We start from the raw sequence: 22,158 nt of genomic DNA, 5'->3' as shown, positions 1-22,158 counted from the left end.
GGTATAGAATGGCTCTGGTGTGGCAACTACACATTAGGTGAATAGTCAGGTCTAGGTATGGGTCAAGGCAGGTGGCAAGTTAGAGTAGTCAGATCCAAGCAAGGGTCTTGGGAGGTATCAAATGAGAGAGTAGTCAGGTCCAGGAAAGGGTCTTGACAGATGGTACATGAGAAAGTAGTCACATCCAAGCAAGGGTCTTGGGAGGTATCAAATGAGAGAGTAGTCAGGACCAGGAAAGGGTCTTGGCAGGTGGCACATGAGAGATCAGCCAGGTCCAGGCAAGGGACTTGGCAGGTAACAAATAAGAGAGTAGTCAGGTCCAGGAAAGGGTCTTGACAGATGGCACATGAGAGAGTAGTCACATCCAAGCAAGGGTCTTGGGAGGTATCAAATGAGAGAGTATTCAGGACCAGGAAAGGGTCTTGGCAGGTGGCACATGAGAGATCAGCCAGGTCCAGGCAAGGGTCTTGGCAGGTGGCACATGAGAGATCAGCCAGGTCCAGGCAAGGGTCTTGGCAGGTGGCACATGAGAGATCAGCCAGGTCCAGGCAAGGGTCTTGGCAGGTGGCACATGAGAGATCAGCCAGGTCCAGGCAAGGGTCTTGGCAGGTGGCACATGAGAGATCAGCCAGGTCCAGGCAAGGGTCTTGGCAGGTAGCACATGAGAGATCAGCCAGGTCCAGGCAAGGGTCTTGACAGATGGCACATGAGAGAGTAGTCACATCCAAGCAAGGGTCTTGGGAGGTATCAAATGAGAGAGTAGTCAGGACCAGGAAAGGGTCTTGGCAGGTGGTACATGAGAGATCAGCCAGGTCCAGGCAAGGGTCTTGGCAGGTGGCACATGAGAGATCAGCCAGGTCCAGGCAAGGGTCTTGACAGATGGCACATGAGAGAGTAGTCACATCCAAGCAAGGGTCTTGGGAGGTATCAAATGGGAGAGTAGTCACATCCAGGCAAGGGTCTTGGCAGGTGGTACATGAGAGAATAGTCACGTCCAGGTACGGGTCTTGGCAGGTGGCACATGAGAGAGTATTCAGGTCCAGGTAAGGTCTTGCAAGTGTAAAAAGAGAGAGAAGTCAGGTTCAGGCAAGGGCCTTGGCAATCAGCAAATGAGAGAGTAGTTAGGTCCAGACAAGGAGCTTGGCAGGCAACAAATGTGCGAGTACTCAGGTACCAGCAGGGGTTAAAGGCAAGCACCAAGCAAGAGAGTAGTCAGGTCCAGGTAGGGGTCAAGGCAGGCTGCAAGTTAGAGAGTAGTCAAGTCCAAGCAAGAGTCGAAGGCAGACAGAAGCAAGAGAGTAGATATTTTCAGGCAAGGGTCTTGGCAGATATCAAAAAAGAGAGCATTCAGGTCCAAGTAAGGGTCTTGGCAATCAGCAAATGAGAGAGTAGTTCGGTCCAAGCAGGGGTCAAAGGCAAGTGGCAATCAAGAGAGCATTCTGGGTTGGTAACAGTCACCTAACCTCAAAGATATGCATTATAGGTCTTCGCAGGAGGACAGCTGGTGATAGGGCACAGCACTGGCCACATCAAAGGTCGAGGCATAGATTCTAAAAGTACCATTAGATGCCCTCACTAGGGATACTTTTAATACCATTAGAGGTCCTGGCATGGATTCTGGGAGTCCTGTCAAGGATTCTAAAAGTAGGAGTTGTGGAAGTCCTGCCAAGGACTCTGGCAGTACCATTGGAAGTCCAGGCAGAGATTCTGAAAGTACCATTAGATGCCCTCACTACAGATACCTAAACTACCATTGGAGGTCCTGGCAGGGATTAACTGGCACTGCAGATCTGGGACGTAACTATGATACCTGGAAGGGGTGTCCAGAACACCAAACTGTCTGAACATTATTACAAATGCTGGTCAGACAGTTCCAGTAGACCAGGGAAATCAAACTGACGGCCCTCCAGCTGTTGCAAAACTACAAGTCCCATCATGCCTCTGCCTTTGGGAGTCAGGCTTGTAACTATTAATCTTGCAATGGCTCATGGGACTTGTAGTTTAGCAACAGCTGGAGGGCCACCAGTTTGACACCCGTGATGATGTAAAGCAGGGGTGTCAAACTGGTGGTCCTCCAGCTGTTGCGAAACTACAAGTCCCATCATGCCCCTGCCTTTGGGAGTCAGGCTTGTAACTGTCAATCTTGCAATGCCTCATGGGACTTGTAGTTTGGCAACAGCTGGAAGGCCACCAGTTTGACACCCGTGCGGTAGATGTATTTTAATGGCAGCTTTCTTTATTATTTCAGAAATCAAAAATGATCAGATTCCTGTGTGAAGGACAAGAGTAACTTTATACACAAATGTAACATAAAAATACAAAAGGAGAAACACAGCAGACTGTGAAGCTTGTTGGTGGGTCAGCAGACCTCCGCTAACTGAATAAAATGTGTAGTATATGAATGAGGGTCAGGAGCCAATGAGGGAGCGAGGAGGTCGTTCTCATCTTATCGGCATGTTCATGTAGACTTTCTTGTCATCTGGAAGACACAAAGGGAACAGTTTGTCATCACAAGGCAGCTAAAAATGACGAAGGATCACTCCTTACAGAAACAATATAGACTTTGACATTCTTATGACTTTATGAATGGTGGGGTGCGCCTTGTCTGTAGAAATTAACATCAAATGCATAGAATTGTTTTATTATAAATATTTCCTGATTTGAAGTTTCAATTTGAGAGAGACATTCTGAAAGCAAACAGCTTCATTTTACCAAAAGCTAGCATAGCTCAGTTTCACCAAATATTCCTTCTTCCCTCACCCTTTTTCCTTTCCTTTTTCCTCTCCTCTCCTTCCCCTCATCTCTCACCCCTTCCCTCTCTTCTCCTTTCCTCCTCTCCTTCCCTCTTTTCTCTTTTCCTCCTCCCCTTCCCTCATTTCTCCTCCCCTTCCCTCCCTTCTCCTCCCCTTCCCTTCTTTCCTTCCCTTCCTTCTGTTCATTCTTTTCTTCCTTTCCTACCCTTCTCTTCCTTCTTCCCTTCCTTCTTTCCTTCCCTTCCTTCTTTCCTTCCCTTCCTTCTTTCCTTCCCTTCCCTTCCTTCTTTCCTTCCTTCCCTTCTGTCTTTTCTTCCCTTCCTTCTTTCCTCCCCTTTCCTTCCTTCTTTCCTTCCTCATAGTTTTTAAAACTATATTTTTTTAAAATATATTCTTCAGATTTTTTTAACATATAAAAATGTCATTTTAACAAATATTTTTCATATATTTTGTAATAAAAACACATTTCAACATACAGTATATATATATATTTATTGAAATACATTTTGAAATATATTGAATACGGCCAAAATGGTAGCATTTCAAATATATGTCAATATATTTGGGAAGAATATTTTAATAATATATTTCAAATATATTTTTCTTCCATGTGGGGATCCCTTCCTTCCTTTCTTCCTTCCCTCCTTCCCTCCCTTTATCCTATCTTTCCTTCCTTCATTCCCTCCCTCCACAACAACACTTCTTACCATCTGTATTCCTTCTCTGGAAGCTCTGCTTCATGCAGTAGTAGACCACCAGGATGATGACCAATTTAGGAGAACCTTTCCCTTTATCTCTGTCCCCCTTCTCCTTCCTTCCTTCCCTCCCTCCCTCCCTCCCTTCCTTCCTTCCTTCCTTCCTTCCTTCCTTCCTTCCTTCCCTCTATCCTTTCTTTCCTTCCTGCTTCCTCCCTTCCCTCTATCCTTTCTTTCCTTCCTGCTTCCTTCCTTCCTTCCTTCCCTCCCCTCCAGTACAACACTTCTTACCATCGTTATTCCTTCTCTGGAAGCTCTGCTTCATGCAGTAGTAGACCACCAGGATGATGACCAATTTATGAGAACCTTTCCCTCCCTCCCTTCCTTCCTTCCTTCCTTCCTTCCTGCTTCCTTCCTTCCTTCTTCCTTCCTTCCTTCCCTCTCCTCCAGTACAACATTTCTTACCATCTGTATTCCTTCTCTAGAAGCTCTGCTTCATGCAGTAGTAGACCACCAGGATGATGACCAATTTAGGAGAACCTTTCCCTTTATCTCTGTCCCCCTTCTCCTTCCTTCCTTCCCTCTATCCTTTCTTTCCTTCCTGCTTCCTCCCTTCCCTCTATCCTTTCTTTCCTTCCTGCTTCCTTCCTTCCTTCCTTCCCTCCCCTCCAGTACAACACTTCTTACCATCGTTATTCCTTCTCTGGAAGCTCTGCTTCATGCAGTAGTAGGCCACCAGGATGATGACCAATTTAGGAGAACCTTTCCCTCCCTCCCTTCCTTCCTTCCTTCCTTCCTTCCTTCTTCCTTCCTTCCTTCCCTCTCCTCCAGTACAACACTTCTTACCATCTGTATTCCTTCTCTGGAAGCTCTGCTTCATGCAGTAGTAGGCCACCAGGATGATGACCAATTTAGGAGAACCTTTCCCTTTATCTCTGTCCCCCATCTCCTTCCTTCCTTCCCTCCATCCTTTCTTTCCTTCCTGCTTCCTTCCTTCCCTCTCCTCCAGTACAACAGTTCTTACCATCGTTATTCCTTCTCTGGAAGCTCTGCTTCGTGCAGTAGTAGACCACCAGGATGATGACCACCGTTAAGAAAACATCTCCGATCACCACACCAACCAGAGTGGTTGTATCAATATGGTAACAGTCCCCGCAGGAAGATTCTGCAAAACAGAAAGAGGCGATGGGGTCACGTTTGAACTGGAAAGTTCTTCCTACTTGAATATTCGCTGTCTCTAAGGTATGCAAAAACTCCTCAGTCCCGTACAGGGGTGGACTGACAACTCATGGGGCCCCCGGGCAATAGGGGATCATGGGGCCCCTGTGTCCTCTCCCACGCCCAAAAAAGCCTATGAAACAGCCAATAAAAGGTACCAGGGGCATCTCATGGGGCCCCCTTACTGACCCCGGGCCCTCGGGCAGTGCCCGAGTGCTCGAATGGTCAGTCCGCCCCTGATCCCGTATCGTCTCATCATTCAGAATGGTGGGCCTTCATGTGAAGAATGGACCACCCAACACCAAAGAGGAATAGACAAAGTAACTGACACGGCATTGGCAACCTCAGGAGTAGATCCATCTATGGGACAGCGGGCCAAAAATGATAACATTTATTTATTCAACAATCTCATTGTGTTGAGGAGGCAGAGCCTGTACATGTGATGGCAAAGCACATCTGCCCCCCATGAACATTTATAATTACAAATATTATGATGAAAACGAGATCTTTAAAATATTAGAAAACAACTCCAAGTACTTTTTTGGAAATTGTCCTCTTGGAGGCATTAAAAAAATTAAAAAGCAGCTTTCTGCCACTAGGTGTCCTCAGTCTTTCAGGATGAATGAATCCCGGTGTCATTCCACCAGGATTGCGATGACACTTGGTGACACCCCCTCCGACGATCCCCGCAGGATGGATCGGATCTGCTGATTGAGCATAATGGGTCAGAGTCCGATCCATTATGCTCCCCAATCCGCAGATCTGATCCATCCTGCGGGGATCGTCGGCTTTCTTTACAACTTACCAATTCGTGGAGCGGGTCCGGTGTCACCCCGTATAGGTTGCACGCCGACGATCCCCGCAGGATGGATGGGATCTGCGGATTGGGGAGCATAATGGATCGGACTCCGATCCATTATGCTCAATCAGCAGATCCAATCCATCCTGCGGGGATCGTCGGCTTGCTTTACAATTTACCTTTTCGTGGAGCAGGTCCGGTGTCACCTCGTGCGGTAGGTGTCACCCGGTGCGGCGCGCACCCCCCGCACCTGCCTAGGGACACCCCTGGACTGGCATAATCAAGGCTTTGGACATCTTTTCATATCCTTTTCCATCTTTTTAAAATTCCATTACCTTGTTCCGCAGGTCTTTTGTCGGTTCTTTTCTGCTCCCCATGGCTCAGTATCTAGCCTGCTCAGTGCATCCACGTGAGAGCGAACAAACTCACTGACTATTTATACACTGACACTAATTTATAAAGCCACATATGTGGGAAATCACCCTTTGATTGCCATTATAACCCGTGTGTGGCCCCTTGTTTGTCTGTGCCAAGGCCAAACATTCCAGGGGGCGGAGACGTCTGATCGGGGGGGCGGAGACTTTGATCCAGGCCTTTTGGGGGATTTCTGTTATCATTAGGATTTAAAAAGGAGCCGAACGACTATGTGATAATAAATGGCTTCATATCATCACCATCCTTCAATAAAAGACAGTTTTTTTTGGTACGATCAATCAGATTTTCAATATAAATGCCAAAATATCACCATTTCTGCCCCGGGGGAGGCAAACATTTGACCACAACTGTATCAGTTACAGGGGGTGAGACAAACCATCTACCACTGACAGGGGGGCTTACAATGATCAGCTTTTATTTATTTAAGTAACACCTTTATCCCAAAAGGGAAGAAAAAACTGTAACCGATTATAAAGCGTGAACTGAAGTTTGGCTTCAATTTGTTAGTGTATGTAAATCTGCTAGTGCATCTAACATCTGGACACTGACAATGCTGCTGTCCAAAGGTGCCCCCTGTGCTCCCTCATTCAGAGTGGAGGCGCTCTAACACAGGAGGTGTGTTACCGGCCAGATCACCAGGTGAAAACAGAGGGGAAAAGGCCAAAGAAAAGAAAACGAATGCAGCCGCCACCACTGGTGATTGGTAAGCTGTGATATATGACGTTTCTGGTTTGAGGTTTAATACCGCTTTGATTATCTTGTGCGAGGACAAGGACTGAAATGTACAAAGGGCATCGGAGGATCCCTACTTTCCTGGGGTGCAGACAATAAAACCCGCAGTGACAGCAATCCTTCGTATGTTCCTCATCATTATTATGTTCATAAAAGTTTATCAAACACTCTTCTTGTTGTTGTCGTTTTATTTCTTTTCCAAACTCAGAACTATTTACTTCCCCAAACGATGGACTTCAAGACTACAAAAAGCAGAACCATCCAAATGTATATATTGAAAAGACAGAAGCTGTGGCGTCCAAATCACTGGCCAGGGAAGGCGGTCGGGAATTTATTATTAATTTCTAAATATTTTTCTCGGGTTGTCTGTGAGCTTCCTGTATTGTTCAGGAAGAGAAAGGTGAAATACACAAAGGACCACCAGCCACGGACCTCCAAGTCATTAATATAATAATATAATATAATATGATATAATACGATATAATGTAATATAATTTAACCCCTTCCATAGCGGGCACTTCTACCCCCTTCCCCCCCCCAGGCCACTTTTCAGGTTTCAGCGCTCTCACACTTTCAATGACAATTGCGCGGTCATACAACCTTGTACCCAAACTAAAATTTTATCATTTTCTTCGCACAACTAGAGCTTTCTTTTGGTGGTATTTAATCACCGCTGGGGTTTTTATTTTTTGCTAAATTAACAAAAAAAGACCAAAAATTTTGAAAAAAAACCAAGTTTTTCTTTGTTTCTGTTATAAAAGTTTACAAATAAATAATTATTCTTCATAAATTTAGGCCGAGATGTATTCTGCTCCATGACTTTGGTGACAATAACCCAAATTAGGATGTATTATTTAGTTTGTAGGAAAGTTATAGAGTTCACAAACTATGGGATAGATCTGAATATTGATCAATCCTGAAGTACTGACGGCCAATCTAATTTCTTGTGGTCCAAGAATGTCAGAACAGTACAGATATCCCCCAAATGTCAGGACAGTACAGATATCCCCCAAATGTCAGGACAGTACAGATATCCCCCAAATGTCAGGATGGTACAGATATCCCCCAAATGTCAGGACAGTACAGATATCCCCCAAATGTCAGGATGGTACAGATATCCCCCAAATGTCAGGACGGTACAGATATCCCCCAAATGTCAGGACAGTACAGATATCCCCCAAATGTCAGGACAGTACAGATATCCCCCAAATGTCAGGACGGTACAGATATCCCCCAAATGTCAGGACGGTACAGATATCCCCCAAATGTCAAGACAGTACAGATATCCCCCAAATGTCAGAACGGTACAAATCCCCCCCAAATGTCAGGACAGTACAGATATCCCCCAAATGTCAGGATGGTACAGATATCCCCCAAATGTCAGGACGGTACAGATATCCCCCAAATGTCAAGACAGTACAGATATCCCCCAAATGTCAGAACGGTACAAATCCCCCCCAAATGTCAGGACAGTACAGATATCCCCCAAATGTCAGGATGGTACAGATATCCCCCAAATGTCAGGACGGTACAGATGTCCCCCAAATGTCAGGACGGTACAGACATCTCCCAAATGTCAGGACAGTACAGATATCCCCCAAATGTCAGGACGGTACAGATATCCCCCAAATGTCAGAACAGTACAGATATCCCCCAAATGTCAGGACAGTACAGATATCCCCCAAATGTCAGAACAGTACAGATATCCCCCAAATGTCAGGACGGTACAGATATCCCCCAAATGTCAGGACAGTACAGATATCCCCCAAATGTCAGGACAGTACAGATATCCCCCAAATGTCAGGACAGTACAGACATCTCCCAAATGTCAGGACAGTACAGATATCCCCCAAATGTCAGGACGGTACAGATATCCCCCAAATGTCAGAACAGTACAGATATCCCCCAAATGTCAGGACAGGACAGATATCCCCCAAATGTCAGAACGGTACAGATATCCCCCAAATGTCAGAACAGTACAGATATCCCCCAAATGTCAGGACGGTACAGATATCCCCCAAATGTCAGAACAGTACAGATATCCCCCAAATGTCAGGACAGTACAGATATCCCCCAAATGACCCCTTTTTGCAGAGTAGACAGTCCGATGTACCTCATAAGAGGAATGGCGAGTTTTTTGAAGTTGTATCTTTTTTGTCATAATTTTTCGGAAAATGAAAAAATTAAAAAAATTATTTTCACTATTTTTTTTACATACTGTCACCAGTGCAGTACAGAGTCATCATATAACTGGCATGGTGGTGATCAGGGACACGGACTGGTGACAGTATGAAAAAAAAAATATATATATTATTTTTATTTTTTTATTTTTTTTTATTATTTTTAATTTTTTATTACATTTTTTTTTATTTTTTTTAAGATTTTTTTTCATATTTCACTATGACCAAAGTAGTACAATGTTACCATAGTAACATTGTACTACTTTGGGGAAGTGATCAGTAATTTTTTTTTTTTTTTACACAACTTGCTTATAGCAAAGAATTACTTGCATTACTTGCAAGCATTTACCTGAATGACATCGATTCATTCAGGGGGTTTTTTGGTTTTTTTTTGTGCTTAGCTGTGATTTGGCCACAGCTAATCACATGACATGTGCATGTGACCTGCTGTGACCATTCACAGCTAGGCACTAGTATACAATGGATGGCATGAATGAAGCCATCCATTGTATACAACTGTCATGTGACCTGCTGTGATTAGTCACAGCAGGTCACATGGTATCGGCAACGGGGCCGATACTCAGATCTGTCATCGGCCGTGTCTGAGGTACACAGCCGGTGACAGATCGCGCCGCTGCGTGGCTCTGCACCCGCGCGACCTGCGCATGTGCGGGAGGACGTCAAATGGCGTACACCCCCAGAAGGCTAATGCATTTTTGCGGCCGCCAAACGGCTATAGGCCGGGCGTCAAATGGATAATATAATACAATATAATATAAGAAAGGCGAAATATATTAACCACTTCCCGGCCGGCCCATGTATATAAAAGGCCGGAGGGTGGCAGTGCAGGGGCGGGTTGCCATTCACCCACCATATTGGACTGTGCGCGCTCCCTGGGAGCACGCAGCACCGCGATCCGGTGCCTGCTGTGTCCGATCGTTGTACGGGACCTCTGTGTGAGGTCCCGATCATGTGATCCCTGATTGGCCAATCAGTGATCACATTAATACAAGTAAGCAAGGTGTCACTTCTGACATCATTGCTTACTACGTGTGAAATCTGTGAATGATCACAGAGATCACATGGTACAGGGCCATTCACAACAGACTTGTACCATGTGACAAGCTGTGACCAATTACAGCTCTCACAGCAAGAATGCAGCCAGAGAGAATGAGGAATGATTGCTTTTACAGCCGTTATGGGTGTACAAAGCAATCAGTGTAAAAAAAAAAATATATATCTTCATCACCCCCCACAAGTAGTACAGTGTCACCATGGTGACACTGTAATGGTAGGATGACAGTATGTTCAAAAAAACATAAATAATAATATAAAAAAAAAAATAAAAATGTAAAAAAACATTTTTTAAAAATTATAATTTTTGGTTAGAAACTAATTTGTTTTTTTTTGTTTTTTTTTTTACTAAAAAGATAACTGAATCAATGTTGGCCAAGATTTATGAAGAAATATTATTTATTTGCAAAATTTTATAAGAAAAACACTTCAAAATTTTCGGACTTTTTCATTTATATAGCAAAAAAATAAAACTCCCAGCGGTGAATAAATAGCACCAAAAAAAAAGCTTTATCTGTCTCAAAAAAATGGTAAAAAATTCATATGGGTACAGTGTTGCATGACCGCGCAATTGTCATTCAAAGTGTGACGGCGCTGAAAGCTGAAAATTGGCCTGGACAGGTGAAAGTGTTTGGACTTGACGTGGTTAATAATATAAGAACCCAGGCTTGTCATAGTCACTTCATCCCGGGATCACACAGAAGCGGTGCGGGAAACTGCATGTGGGATCACACAGAAGCGGTGCGGGAAACTGCATGTGGGATCACACAGAAGCGGTGCGGGAAACTGCATGTGGGATCACACAGAAGCGGTGCGGGAAACTGCATGTGGGATCACACAGAAGCGGTGCGGGAAACTGCATGTGGGATCACACAGAAGCGGTGCGGGAAACTGCATGTGGGATCACACAGAAGCGGTGCGGGAAACTGCATGTGGGATCACACAGAAGCGGTGCGGGAAACTGCATGTGGGATCACACAGAAGCGGTGCAGGAAACTGCATGTGGGATCACACAGAAGCGGTGCGGGAAACTGCATGCCATTCTTTGCAGTGTGATTTGATTCATTTTGTATGGGTTCAAATTGCACTGCAAAGGTATCGGAACTCCGGTATCAGCAAGTACTTGACCGAAAGTATCGGTACTCACCCGTAAAAAAAACGATATTTGTGCAACCATAATATATATACACGGCTCAAAAAAATGAAAGGAAGACTCTGAACACCCATCAGATCTCAATTTGGAGGAATCTCCTGCTGGATCTCTATACTGACATGGACGGGGGATGGGTGAGGAACGTAAAGACGCCCCATCGTTGGATGGAAATGAAAATGATCGACCTACAGAGGACTGAATCCAAAGACATCCCGAAAATCAAAGTGAAGAAATGATGCAGCAGGCGAGTCCATGTTGGTGAAATGTCATTGCAGCAACTCAGAATGGTCCTCAGTAGTCTGTGTGGCCCCCACGTGCTTGTATGCATGCCTGACAACGTCGGGGGGGAGGCTCCTAAAGAGACCACGGATGGTGTCCTGGGGGATTTCCTCCCAGATCTGGACCATCACTGAGCTCCTGGACAGTCTGAGGTGAAACCTGGCGGCGTCGGATGGACAGAAACATGACATCCCAGAGGGGTTCTATTGGATTTAGGTCAGGAGAGCGTGGGGGCCATTCAATGGTATCAATTCCTTCATCCTCCAGGAACTGCCTGCATACTCTCCCCACATGAGGCCGGGCATTGTCTGCACCAGGAGGAACCCAGGACCCACCGCACCAGGAGGAACCCAGGACCCATTGCACCAGGAGGAACCCAGGACCCATTGCACCAGGAGGAACCCAGGACCCACGGCACCAGGAGGAACCCAGGACTCACTGCACCAGGAGGAACCCAGGACCCACGGCACCAGGAGGATCCCAGGACCCACGGCACCAGGAGGAACCCAGGACCCACGGCACCAGGAGGAACCCAGGACCCACCGCACCAGGAGGAACCCAGGACCCACCGCACCAGGAGGAACCCAGGACACACCAGGAGGAACCCAGGACCCATTGCACCAGGACGAACCTAGGACCCACTGCACCAGGAGGAACCCAGGACCCACCGCACCAGGAGGAACCCAGGACCCACTGCACCAGGAGGAACCCAGGACCCACTGCACCAGGAGGAACCTAGGACCCACCGCACCAGGAGGAACCCAGGACCCACTGCACCAGGAGGAACCCAGGACCCACTGCACCAGTGTAGGGTCTGACAATGGGTCCAAGGATTTCATCCCCATACCTAATGGCAGTCAGGGGGCCATTGTCTAGCCTGTAGAGGTCTGTGTGTCCCTCCATGGAGATGCCTCCCCAGACCATCACTGACCCACCACCACAACGGTAATGCTGAACCATGTTACAGGCAGCAGAACGTTCTCCACGGCTTCTCCAGACCCTTTCATGTCTGTCACATGTGCTCAGGGGGAACCTGCTCTCATCTGTGGAAAGCACAGGGTGCCAGTGGTGGACCTGCCAATTCTGGGGTTCAATGGCAAATGCCAATCCAGCTCTATGGTACCAGGCAGTGAGCACAGGGCCCACTAGAGGACGTCGGGCCCTCAGGCCACCCTCATGAAGTCTGTTTCTGATTGTTTGGTCAGAGACCTTCACACCAGTGGCCTGCTGGAGGTCATTTTGTAGGGCTCTGGCAGGGCTCCTCCTGTTCCTCCTTCACAAAGGAGCAGATACCGGTCCTGCTGATGGGTTAAGGACCTTCTACGGCCCTGTCCAGCCCTCCTAGAGGAACTGCCTGTCTCCTGGAATCTCCTCCATGCTCTTGTATCCTGGAATCTCCTCCATGCTCTTGTCTCCTGGAATCTCCTCCATGCTCTTGTCTCCTGGAATCTCCTCCATGCTCTCGTCTCCTGGAATCTCCTCCATGCTCTTGTCTCCTGGAATCTCCTCCATGCTCTTGTCTCCTGGAATCTCCTCCATGCTCTTGTCTCCTGGAATCTCCTCCGTGCTCTTCTCTCCTGGAATCTCCTCCATGCTCTTGTCTCCTGGAACCTCCTCCATGCTCTTGAGACTGTGCTGGGAGACACAGCAAACCTTCTGGCAATGGCACGTATTGATGAGCCATCCTGGAGGAGTTGGACTGCCTGTGCAACCTCTGTAGGGTCCAGGTATGGCCTCATACTACCAGTAGTGACACTGACCCGAGCCAAATGCAAAACTAGTGAGAGACAGTCAGAGAAGATGAGGCGGGAAACAAATGTCACCTGTAAAACCATTCCTGTTTTGGGGGTCGTCTCATTGTTGCCCATCTAGTGCACCTGTTGTTCATTTCATGAACACCAAAGTGATACAATGTAGCGCAGAGAACAGGGAGATCCTTCCACGCTACACAACTGATACAAACGTTTCCTATAACAAGGTTGCAGATACAGATAACGGGAGGCAGTGATTGGTTTACCTGCGTCAGACGCGGCTGCAAATCCTGAGGAAGAGAGAAAGAGAAAACGTGAGAAACGGCAGATATTATCTTCATAATCCAATGAGGGCGGAGCAGAGCGGAGATCTCTGCATGTCATTGGACTGAGGACTAGGTGGGCGGGGTAATACACTGCAGCCTATGAGAGAACAGAGAGTAGCTGAGATCAGATTACATGCAGCCTGTTCATTCTGGGCTTCTCTCTTTTTGGTGTATATATATATATTTTTTTTTTTCCCCTCAATTTTTTTTAATAAATATAATCATTATATATAACTGTACAATATCATATATAATATATATAATGGGGTTTTTTTATGACCCTGCAAGCTATCAGGGAAGGGGCACGGCGTTCAAATTACATGTACATGCAGCCTGTTCATTCTGAGGTTCTCTCTTTTTGGTGTTTGTGTATATATATATATATATATATATATATTTTTTTTTTTTTTTTTTTTTTTTTAAATAAATATAATCATCATATATAACTGTACAATATTATATATAATATATATAATGTTTTTTTTTTTTCATGACCCTGCATTACACTGAGAGCTAGCAGGTAAGGGGTACGGCGTTCAAATTACATGTACATGCAGCCTGTTCATTCTGGTCCTCTCTTTCCATTTTAGTATATGTTAGTATATGTTGATTTATATTATATATATATATTTATATAAATGTTTCTGTGGCAATGAGACTGCAGTATTATACTGTGATAAGATGTACAGAGGGACACTGGGGGTCAGATTACATGCATCCTGTTCATTCTGAGCTTCTGTCTCTTTTTTTTGGTGTATGCCAATAAAAGCTGATTTATATACCTGTATTTTCCACAACTGAAAAAATGATATATAAATAAATGGGCGGGGGGGGGGGTTGGAGGTTTTTTTTGTCAATGAAACGGCAGTATGTGATAAGGAGAGAGGCAGCAGGGAGGGGCTTCAGCATATTATATGCAGAATGTTTATTCTGAGCCCCGCATTCACTGTATCCGCTCTCCCCGGACCCCGCATTCACTATATCCGCTCTCCCCGGACCCCGCATTCACTATATCCGCTCTCCCCGGGCCCCGCATTCACTGTATCCTCTCTCCCCGGACCCCGCATTCACTATATCCGCTCTCCCCGGACCCCGCATTCACTATATCTGCTCTCCCCGAACCCCGCATTCACTATATCCAGACCACGCATTCACTATATCCGCTCTCCCCGTACCCCGCATTCACTATATCCGCTCTCCCCGGACCCCGCATTCACTATATCCGCTCTCCCCGGACCCCGCATTCACTATATCCGCTCTCCCCGGACCCCGCGTTCACTATATCCGGTCTCCCCGGACCCCGCGTTCACTATATCCGCTCTCCCCGGACCCCGCGTTCACTATATCCACTCTCCCCAGACCCCGCGTTCACTATATCCGCTCTCCCTGGACCCCGCGTTCACTATATCCGGTCTCCCCGGACCCCGCATTCACTATATCCGCTCTCCCCGGACCCCGCATTCACTATATCCGCTCTCCCCGAACCCCGCATTCACTATATCCGCTCTCCCCGGACCCCGCAGTCACTATATCCGCTCTCCCCGGACCCCGCAGTCACTATATCCGCTCTCCCCGGACCCCACGTTCACTATATCCGCTCTCCCCGGACCCCGCGTTCACTATATCCGGTCTCCCCGGACCCCGCATTCACTATATCAGGTCTCCCCGGACCCCGCGTTCACTATATCCGCTCTCCCCGGACCCCGCGTTCACTATATCCGCTCTCTCCGGACCCCGCGTTCACTATATCCGCTCTCCCCGGACCCCGCGTTCACTATATCCGCTCTCCCCGGACCCCGCGTTCACTATATCCGCTCTCCCCGGACCCCGCATTCACTATATCCGCTCTCCCCGGACCCCACGTTCACTATATCCGCTCTCCCCGGACCCCGCATTCACTATATCCGCTCTCCCCGGACCCCGCATTCACTATATCCGCTCTCCCCGGACCCCGCATTCACTATATCCGCTCTCCCCGGACCCCGCATTCACTATATCCGCTCTCCCCGGACCCCGCATTCACTATATCCGCTCTCCCCGGACCCCGCATTCACTATATCCGCTCTCCCCGGACCCCGCATTCACTATATCCGCTCTCCCCGGACCCCGCATTCACTATATCCGCTCTCCCCGAACCCCGCATTCACTATATCCGCTCTCCCCGGACCCCGCAGTCACTATATCCGCTCTCCCCGGACCCCGCATTCACTATATCCGCTCTCCCCGGACCCCGCAGTCACTATATCCGCTCTCCCCGGACCCCTCATTCACTATATCCGCTCTCCCCGGACCCCGCATTCACTATATCCGCTCTCCCCGGACCCCGCATTCACTATATTCGCTCTCCCCGGACCCCGCATTCACTATATCCTCTCTCCCCAGACCGCGCATTCACTATATCCGGTCTCCCCGGACCCCGCATTCACTATATCCTCTCTCCCCAGACCCCGCATTCACTATATCCGCTCTCCCCGGACCCCGCATTCACTATATCCGGTCTCCCCGGACCCCGCATTCACTATATCCGCTCTCCCCGGACCCCGCATTCACTATATCCGCTCTCCCCGGACCCCGCATTCACTATATCCGCTCTCCCCGGACCCCGCATTCACTATATCCGGTCTCCCCGGACCCCGCATTCACTATATCCGGTCTCCCCGGACCCCGCATTCACTATATCCGCTCTCCCCGGACCCCGCATTCACTATATCCGCTCTCCCCGGACCCCGCATTCACTATATCCTCTCTCCCCAGACCCCGCATTCCCTATAGCGCTCTCCCAGGACCCCGCATTCACTATATCCGCTCTCCCCGGGCCCCGCATTCACTGTATCCTCTCTCCCCGGACCCCGCATTCACTATATCCGCTCTCCCCGGACCCCGCATTCACTATATCTGCTCTCCCCGAACCCCGCATTCACTATATCCAGACCCCGCATTCACTATATCCGCTCTCCCCGGACCCCGCATTCACTATATCCGCTCTCCCCGGACCCCACATTCACTATATCCGCTCTCCCCGGACCCCGCGTTCACTATATCCGCTCTCCCCGGACCCCGCGTTCACTATATCCGCTCTCCCCGGACCCCGCATTCACTATATCCGCTCTCCCCGGACCCCGCAGTCACTATATCCGCTCTCCCCGGACCCCGCATTCACTATATCCGCTCTCCCCGGACCCCGCATTCACTATATCCGCTCTCCCCGGACCCCGCAGTCACTATATCCGCTCTCCCCGGACCCCGCAGTCACTATATCCGCTCTCCCCGGACCCCGCATTCACTATATCCGCTCTCCCCGGACCCCGCAGTCACTATATCCGCTCTCCCCGGACCCCTCATTCACTATATCCGCTCTCCCCGGACCCCGCATTCACTATATCCGCTCTCCCCGGACCCCGCATTCACTATATCCGCTCTCCCCGGACCCCGCATTCACTATATCCTCTCTCCCCAGACCCCGCATTCACTATATCCGGTCTCCCCGGACCCCTCATTCACTATATCCGCTCTCCCCGGACCCCGCATTCACTATATCCGGTCTCCCTGGACCCCGCATTCACTATATCCGCTCTCCCCGGACCCCGCATTCACTATATCCGCTCTCCCCGGACCCCGCATTCACTATATCCGCTCTCCCCGGACCCCGCATTCACTATATCCGGTCTCCCCGGACCCCGCATTCACTATATCTGGTCTCCCCGGACCCCGCATTCACTATATCCGCTCTCCCCGGACCCCGCATTCACTATATCCGCTCTCCCCGGACCCCGCATTCACTATATCTGCTCTCCCCGAACCCCGCATTCACTATATCCAGACCCCGCATTCACTATATCCGCTCTCCCCGGACCCCGCATTCACTATATCCGCTCTCCCCGGACCCCGCATTCACTATATCCGCTCTCCCCGGACCCCGCGTTCACTATATCCGGTCTCCCCGGACCCCGCGTTCACTATATCCGCTCTCCCCGGACCCCGCATTCACTATATCCGGTCTCCCTGGACCCCTCATTCACTATATCCGCTCTCCCCGGACCCCGCATTCACTATATCCGCTCTCCCCGGACCCCGCATTCACTATATTCGCTCTCCCCGGACCCCGCATTCACTATATCCTCTCTCCCCAGACCCCGCATTCACTATATCCGGTCTCCCCGGACCCCTCATTCACTATATCCGCTCTCCCCGGACCCCGCATTCACTATATCCGGTCTCCCTGGACCCCGCATTCACTATATCCGCTCTCCCCGGACCCCGCATTCACTATATCCGCTCTCCCCGGACCCCGCATTCACTATATCCGCTCTCCCCGGACCCCGCATTCACTATATCCGGTCTCCCCGGACCCCGCATTCACTATATCCGCTCTCCCCGGACCCTGCATTCACTATATCCGCTCTCCCCGGACCCCGCATTCACTATATCCGCTCTCCCCGGACCCCGCATTCACTATATCTGCTCTCCCCGAACCCCGCATTCACTATATCCAGACCCCGCATTCACTATATCCGCTCTCCCCGGACCCCGCATTCACTATATCCGCTCTCCCCGGACCCCGCATTCACTATATCCGCTCTCCCCGGACCCCGCATTCACTATATCCGCTCTCCCCGGACCCCGCGTTCACTATATCCGGTCTCCCCGGACCCCGCGTTCACTATATCCGCTCTCCCCGGACCCCGCGTTCACTATATCCGCTCTCCCCAGACCCCGCGTTCACTATATCCGCTCTCCCCGGACCCCGCGTTCACTATATCCGCTCTCCCCGGACCCCGCATTCACTATATCCGCTCTCCCCGGACCCCGCATTCACTATATCCGCTCTCCCCGGACCCCGCAGTCACTATATCCGCTCTCCCCGGACCCCGCAGTCACTATATCCGCTCTCCCCGGACCCCACGTTCACTATATCCGCTCTCCCCGGACCTCGCGTTCACTATATCCGGTCTCCCCGGACCCCGCATTCACTATATCAGGTCTCCCCGGACCCCGCGTTCACTATATCCGCTCTCCCCGGACCCCGCGTTCACTATATCCGCTCTCTCCGGACCCCGCATTCACTATATCCGCTCTCCCCGGACCCCGCGTTCACTATATCCGCTCTCCCCGGACCCCGCGTTCACTATATCCGCTCTCCCCGGACCCCGCATTCACTATATCCGCTCTCCCCGAACCCCGCATTCACTATATCCGCTCTCCCCGGACCCCGCATTCACTATATCCGCTCTCCCCGGACCCCGCGTTCACTATATCCGCTCTCCCCGGACCCCGCGTTTACTATATCCGGTCTCCCCGGACCCCGCGTTCACTATATCCGCTCTCCCCGGACCCCGCGTTCACTATATCCGCTCTCCCCGGACCCCGCGTTCACTATATCCGCTCTCCCCGGACCCCACATTCACTATATCCGCTCTCTCCGGACCCCGCATTCACTATATCCGCTCTCCCCGGACCCCGCATTCACTATATCCGCTCTCCCCGGACCCCGCATTCACTATATCCGCTCTCCCCGGACCCCGCAGTCACTATATCCGCTCTCCCCGGACCCCGCATTCACTATATCCGCTCTCCCCGGACCCCGCAGTCACTATATCCGCTCTCCCCGGACCCCTCATTCACTATATCCGCTCTCCCCGGACCCCGCATTCACTATATCCGCTCTCCCCGGACCCCGCATTCACTATATCCTCTCTCCCCAGACCCCGCATTCACTATATCCGCTCTCCCCGGACCCCTCATTCACTATATCCGCTCTCCCCGGACCCCGCATTCACTATATCCTCTCTCCCCAGACCCCGCATTCACTATATCCGCTCTCCCCGGACCCCTCATTCACTATATCCGCTCTCCCCGGACCCCGCATTCACTATATCCGCTCTCCCCGGACCCCGCATTCACTATATCCGCTCTCCCCGGACCCCGCATTCACTATATCCGGTCTCCCCGGACCCCGCATTCACTATATCTGGTCTCCCCGGACCCCGCATTCACTATATCCGGTCTCCCCGGACCCCGCATTCACTATATCCGCTCTCCCCGGACCCCGCATTCACTATATCCGCTCTCCCCGGACCCCGCGTTCACTATATCCGCTCTCCCCGGACCCCGCGTTCACTATATCCGCTCTCCCCGGACCCCGCATTCACTATATCCGCTCTCCCCGGACCCCGCATTCACTATATCCGGTCTCCCCGGACCCCGCATTCACTATATCCGCTCTCCCCAGACCCCGCATTCACTATATCTGCTCTCCCCGGACCCCGCATTCACTATATCTGGTCTCCCCAGACCCCGCATTCACTATATCTGGTCTCCCCGGACCCCGCATTCACTATATCCGGTCTCCCCGGACCCCGCATTCACTATATCCGGTCTCCCCGGACCCCGCATTCACTATATCCGCTCTCCCCGGACCCCGCATTCACTATATCCGCTCTCCCCGGACCCCGCAGTCACTATATCCGCTCTCCCCGGACCCCGCAGTCACTATATCCGCTCTCCCCGGACCCCGCGTTCACTATATCCGCTCTCCCAGGACCCCGCGTTCACTATATCCGGTCTCCCCGGACCCCGCGTTCACTATATCCGGTCTCCCCGGACCCCGCGTTCACTATATCCGGTCTCCCCGGACCCCTCATTCACTATATCCGCTCTCCCCGGACCCCGCATTCACTATATCCGCTCTCCCCGGACCCCGCATTCACTATATCCGCTCTCCCCGGACCCCGCATTCACTATATCCTCTCTCCCCGGACCCCGCATTCACTATATCCGGTCTCCCCGGACCCCTCATTCACTATATCCGCTCTCCCCGGACCCCGCATTCACTATATCCGGTCTCCCCGGACCCCGCATTCACTATATCCGCTCTCCCCGGACCCCGCATTCACTATATCCGCTCTCCCCGGACCCCGCATTCACTATATTCGCTCTCCCCGGACCCCGCATTCACTATATCCTCTCTCCCCGGACCCCGCATTCACTATATCCGGTCTCCCCGGACCCCTCATTCACTATATCCGCTCTCCCCGGACCCCGCATTCACTATATCCGGTCTCCCCGGACCCCGCATTCACTATATCCGCTCTCCCCGGACCCCGCATTCACTATATCCGCTCTCCCCGGACCCCGCATTCACTATATCCGCTCTCCCCGGACCCCGCATTCACTATATCCGGTCTCCCCGGACCCCGCATTCACTATATCCGGTCTCCCCGGACCCCGCATTCACTATATCCGGTCTCCCCGGACCCCGCATTCACTATATCCGGTCTCCCCGGACCCCGCATTCACTATATCCGGTCTCCCCGGACCCCGCATTCACTATATCCGGTCTCCCCGGACCCCGCATTCACTATATCCGGTCTCCCCGGACCCCGCATTCACTATATCCGGTCTCCCCGGACCCCGCATTCACTATATCCGGTCTCCCCGGACCCCGCATTCACTATATCCGGTCTCCCCGGACCCCGCATTCACTATATCCGCTCTCCCCGGACCCCGCATTCACTATATCCGGTCTCCCCGGACCCCGCATTCACTATATCCGGTCTCCCCGGACCCCGCATTCACTATATCCGCTCTCCCCGGACCCCGCATTCACTATATCCGGTCTCCCCGGACCCCGCATTCACTATATCCGCTCTCCCCGGACCCCGCATTCACTATATCCGCTCTCCCCGGACCCCGCATTCACTATATCCGGTCTCCCCGGACCCCGCATTCACTATATCCGCTCTCCCCGGACCCCGCATTCACTATATCCGCTCTCCCCGGACCCCGCATTCACTATATCCGCTCTCCCCAGACCCCGCATTCCCTATATCCGCTCTCCCCGGACCGCGCATTCACTATATCCGGTCTCCCCGGACCCCGCATTCACTATATCCGGTCTCCCCGGACCCCGCATTCACTATATCCGCTCTCCCCGGACCCCGCATTCACTATATCCGGTCTCCCCGGACCCCGCATTCACTATATCCGCTCTCCCCGGACCCCGCATTCACTATTTCCGCTCATAATGGGCTCAGCGGGTGTACAGACTCGGGAACTCAGCACAGGGATGGTGGGACAGCACAGAAATCTCCCCTCAGACATACAAGAGACTGTCAGGTGGGGGAATTTTCCAGCGTTGGGTGGGGTGGACAGACACCATTGGAAAGTCGCTCTCCTGGTGAAGATCGCCCCGATTGCCTCCATGCGGCCGGTCACATCCCCTTTGCGAGTTTGCGAAAATCCGGCGTCACCTCCCCTCCCCCCTCTCCCCTCTTGCGGAATGGCCGGAGTGGAGATCTGGGGCTCCTTCCTCCATATTGCAGTGATGGTGTCACTCTTACCCCAGGGCAGCCACAAGAGGAAGGCCGGGACGATGTGCCTCGCCATGTCGATCATTTTGTCACTTCGTTCGCTGAGAAGTCGCTGTGCTGGGGGGTCCGCACCTTCTGCCGTGTATTGTGCACCAGACAGGATGTCAAATGTGGTTTTGTCTTCCCCTCACCGCCGAGACGGAGGGGAACTAGGAAAATGTAACGCAGCGCCCTCGCCGCCTACAGACTGCCCTCTTCTGCGATACATCGCTACAAGATCGCTACAGAGTCGCTACAGAGTCGCTACAAGATCACTACAGGATCGCTACAAGATCGCTACAGAGCCGCTACAGAGTCGCTACAAGATCACTACAGGATCGCTACAGAGTTGCTACAAGATTGCTACAGGATCGCTACAAGATCGCTACAGAGCCGCTACAGAGTCGCTACAAGA

General features: G+C 51.0%; 1 protein-coding gene across 1 annotated transcript; it reads right to left on the bottom strand.

Moving 5' to 3' along the window:
• Positions 1 to 2,274: 2,274 nt before the first annotated feature.
• On the bottom strand, positions 2,275 to 21,922 carry HCST (hematopoietic cell signal transducer). Its single transcript, XM_089668106.1, has 4 exons — positions 21,735 to 21,922; positions 13,336 to 13,359; positions 4,473 to 4,613; positions 2,275 to 2,479 (listed from the first exon to the last, which is right to left on the bottom strand). The coding sequence occupies exons 1-4, from the start codon at positions 21,787 to 21,789 to the stop codon at positions 2,442 to 2,444; spliced, it is 258 nt and encodes an 85-aa protein (XP_089524232.1). The 5' UTR covers positions 21,790 to 21,922; the 3' UTR covers positions 2,275 to 2,441.
• Between the last annotated feature and the right edge of the window lie 236 nt (positions 21,923 to 22,158).

The sequence above is a fragment of the Staurois parvus genome, unplaced genomic scaffold, assembly GCF_062004578.1.
Source record: "Staurois parvus isolate SC_StPar_1 unplaced genomic scaffold, SC_StPar_1.0 ptg003852l, whole genome shotgun sequence".
In the NCBI taxonomy this organism is placed as follows: Eukaryota; Metazoa; Chordata; class Amphibia; order Anura; family Ranidae; genus Staurois; species Staurois parvus.
The sequence above is the reverse complement of the archived record's forward strand: the minus strand, read 5'-3'. Positions and strand labels throughout refer to the sequence as shown.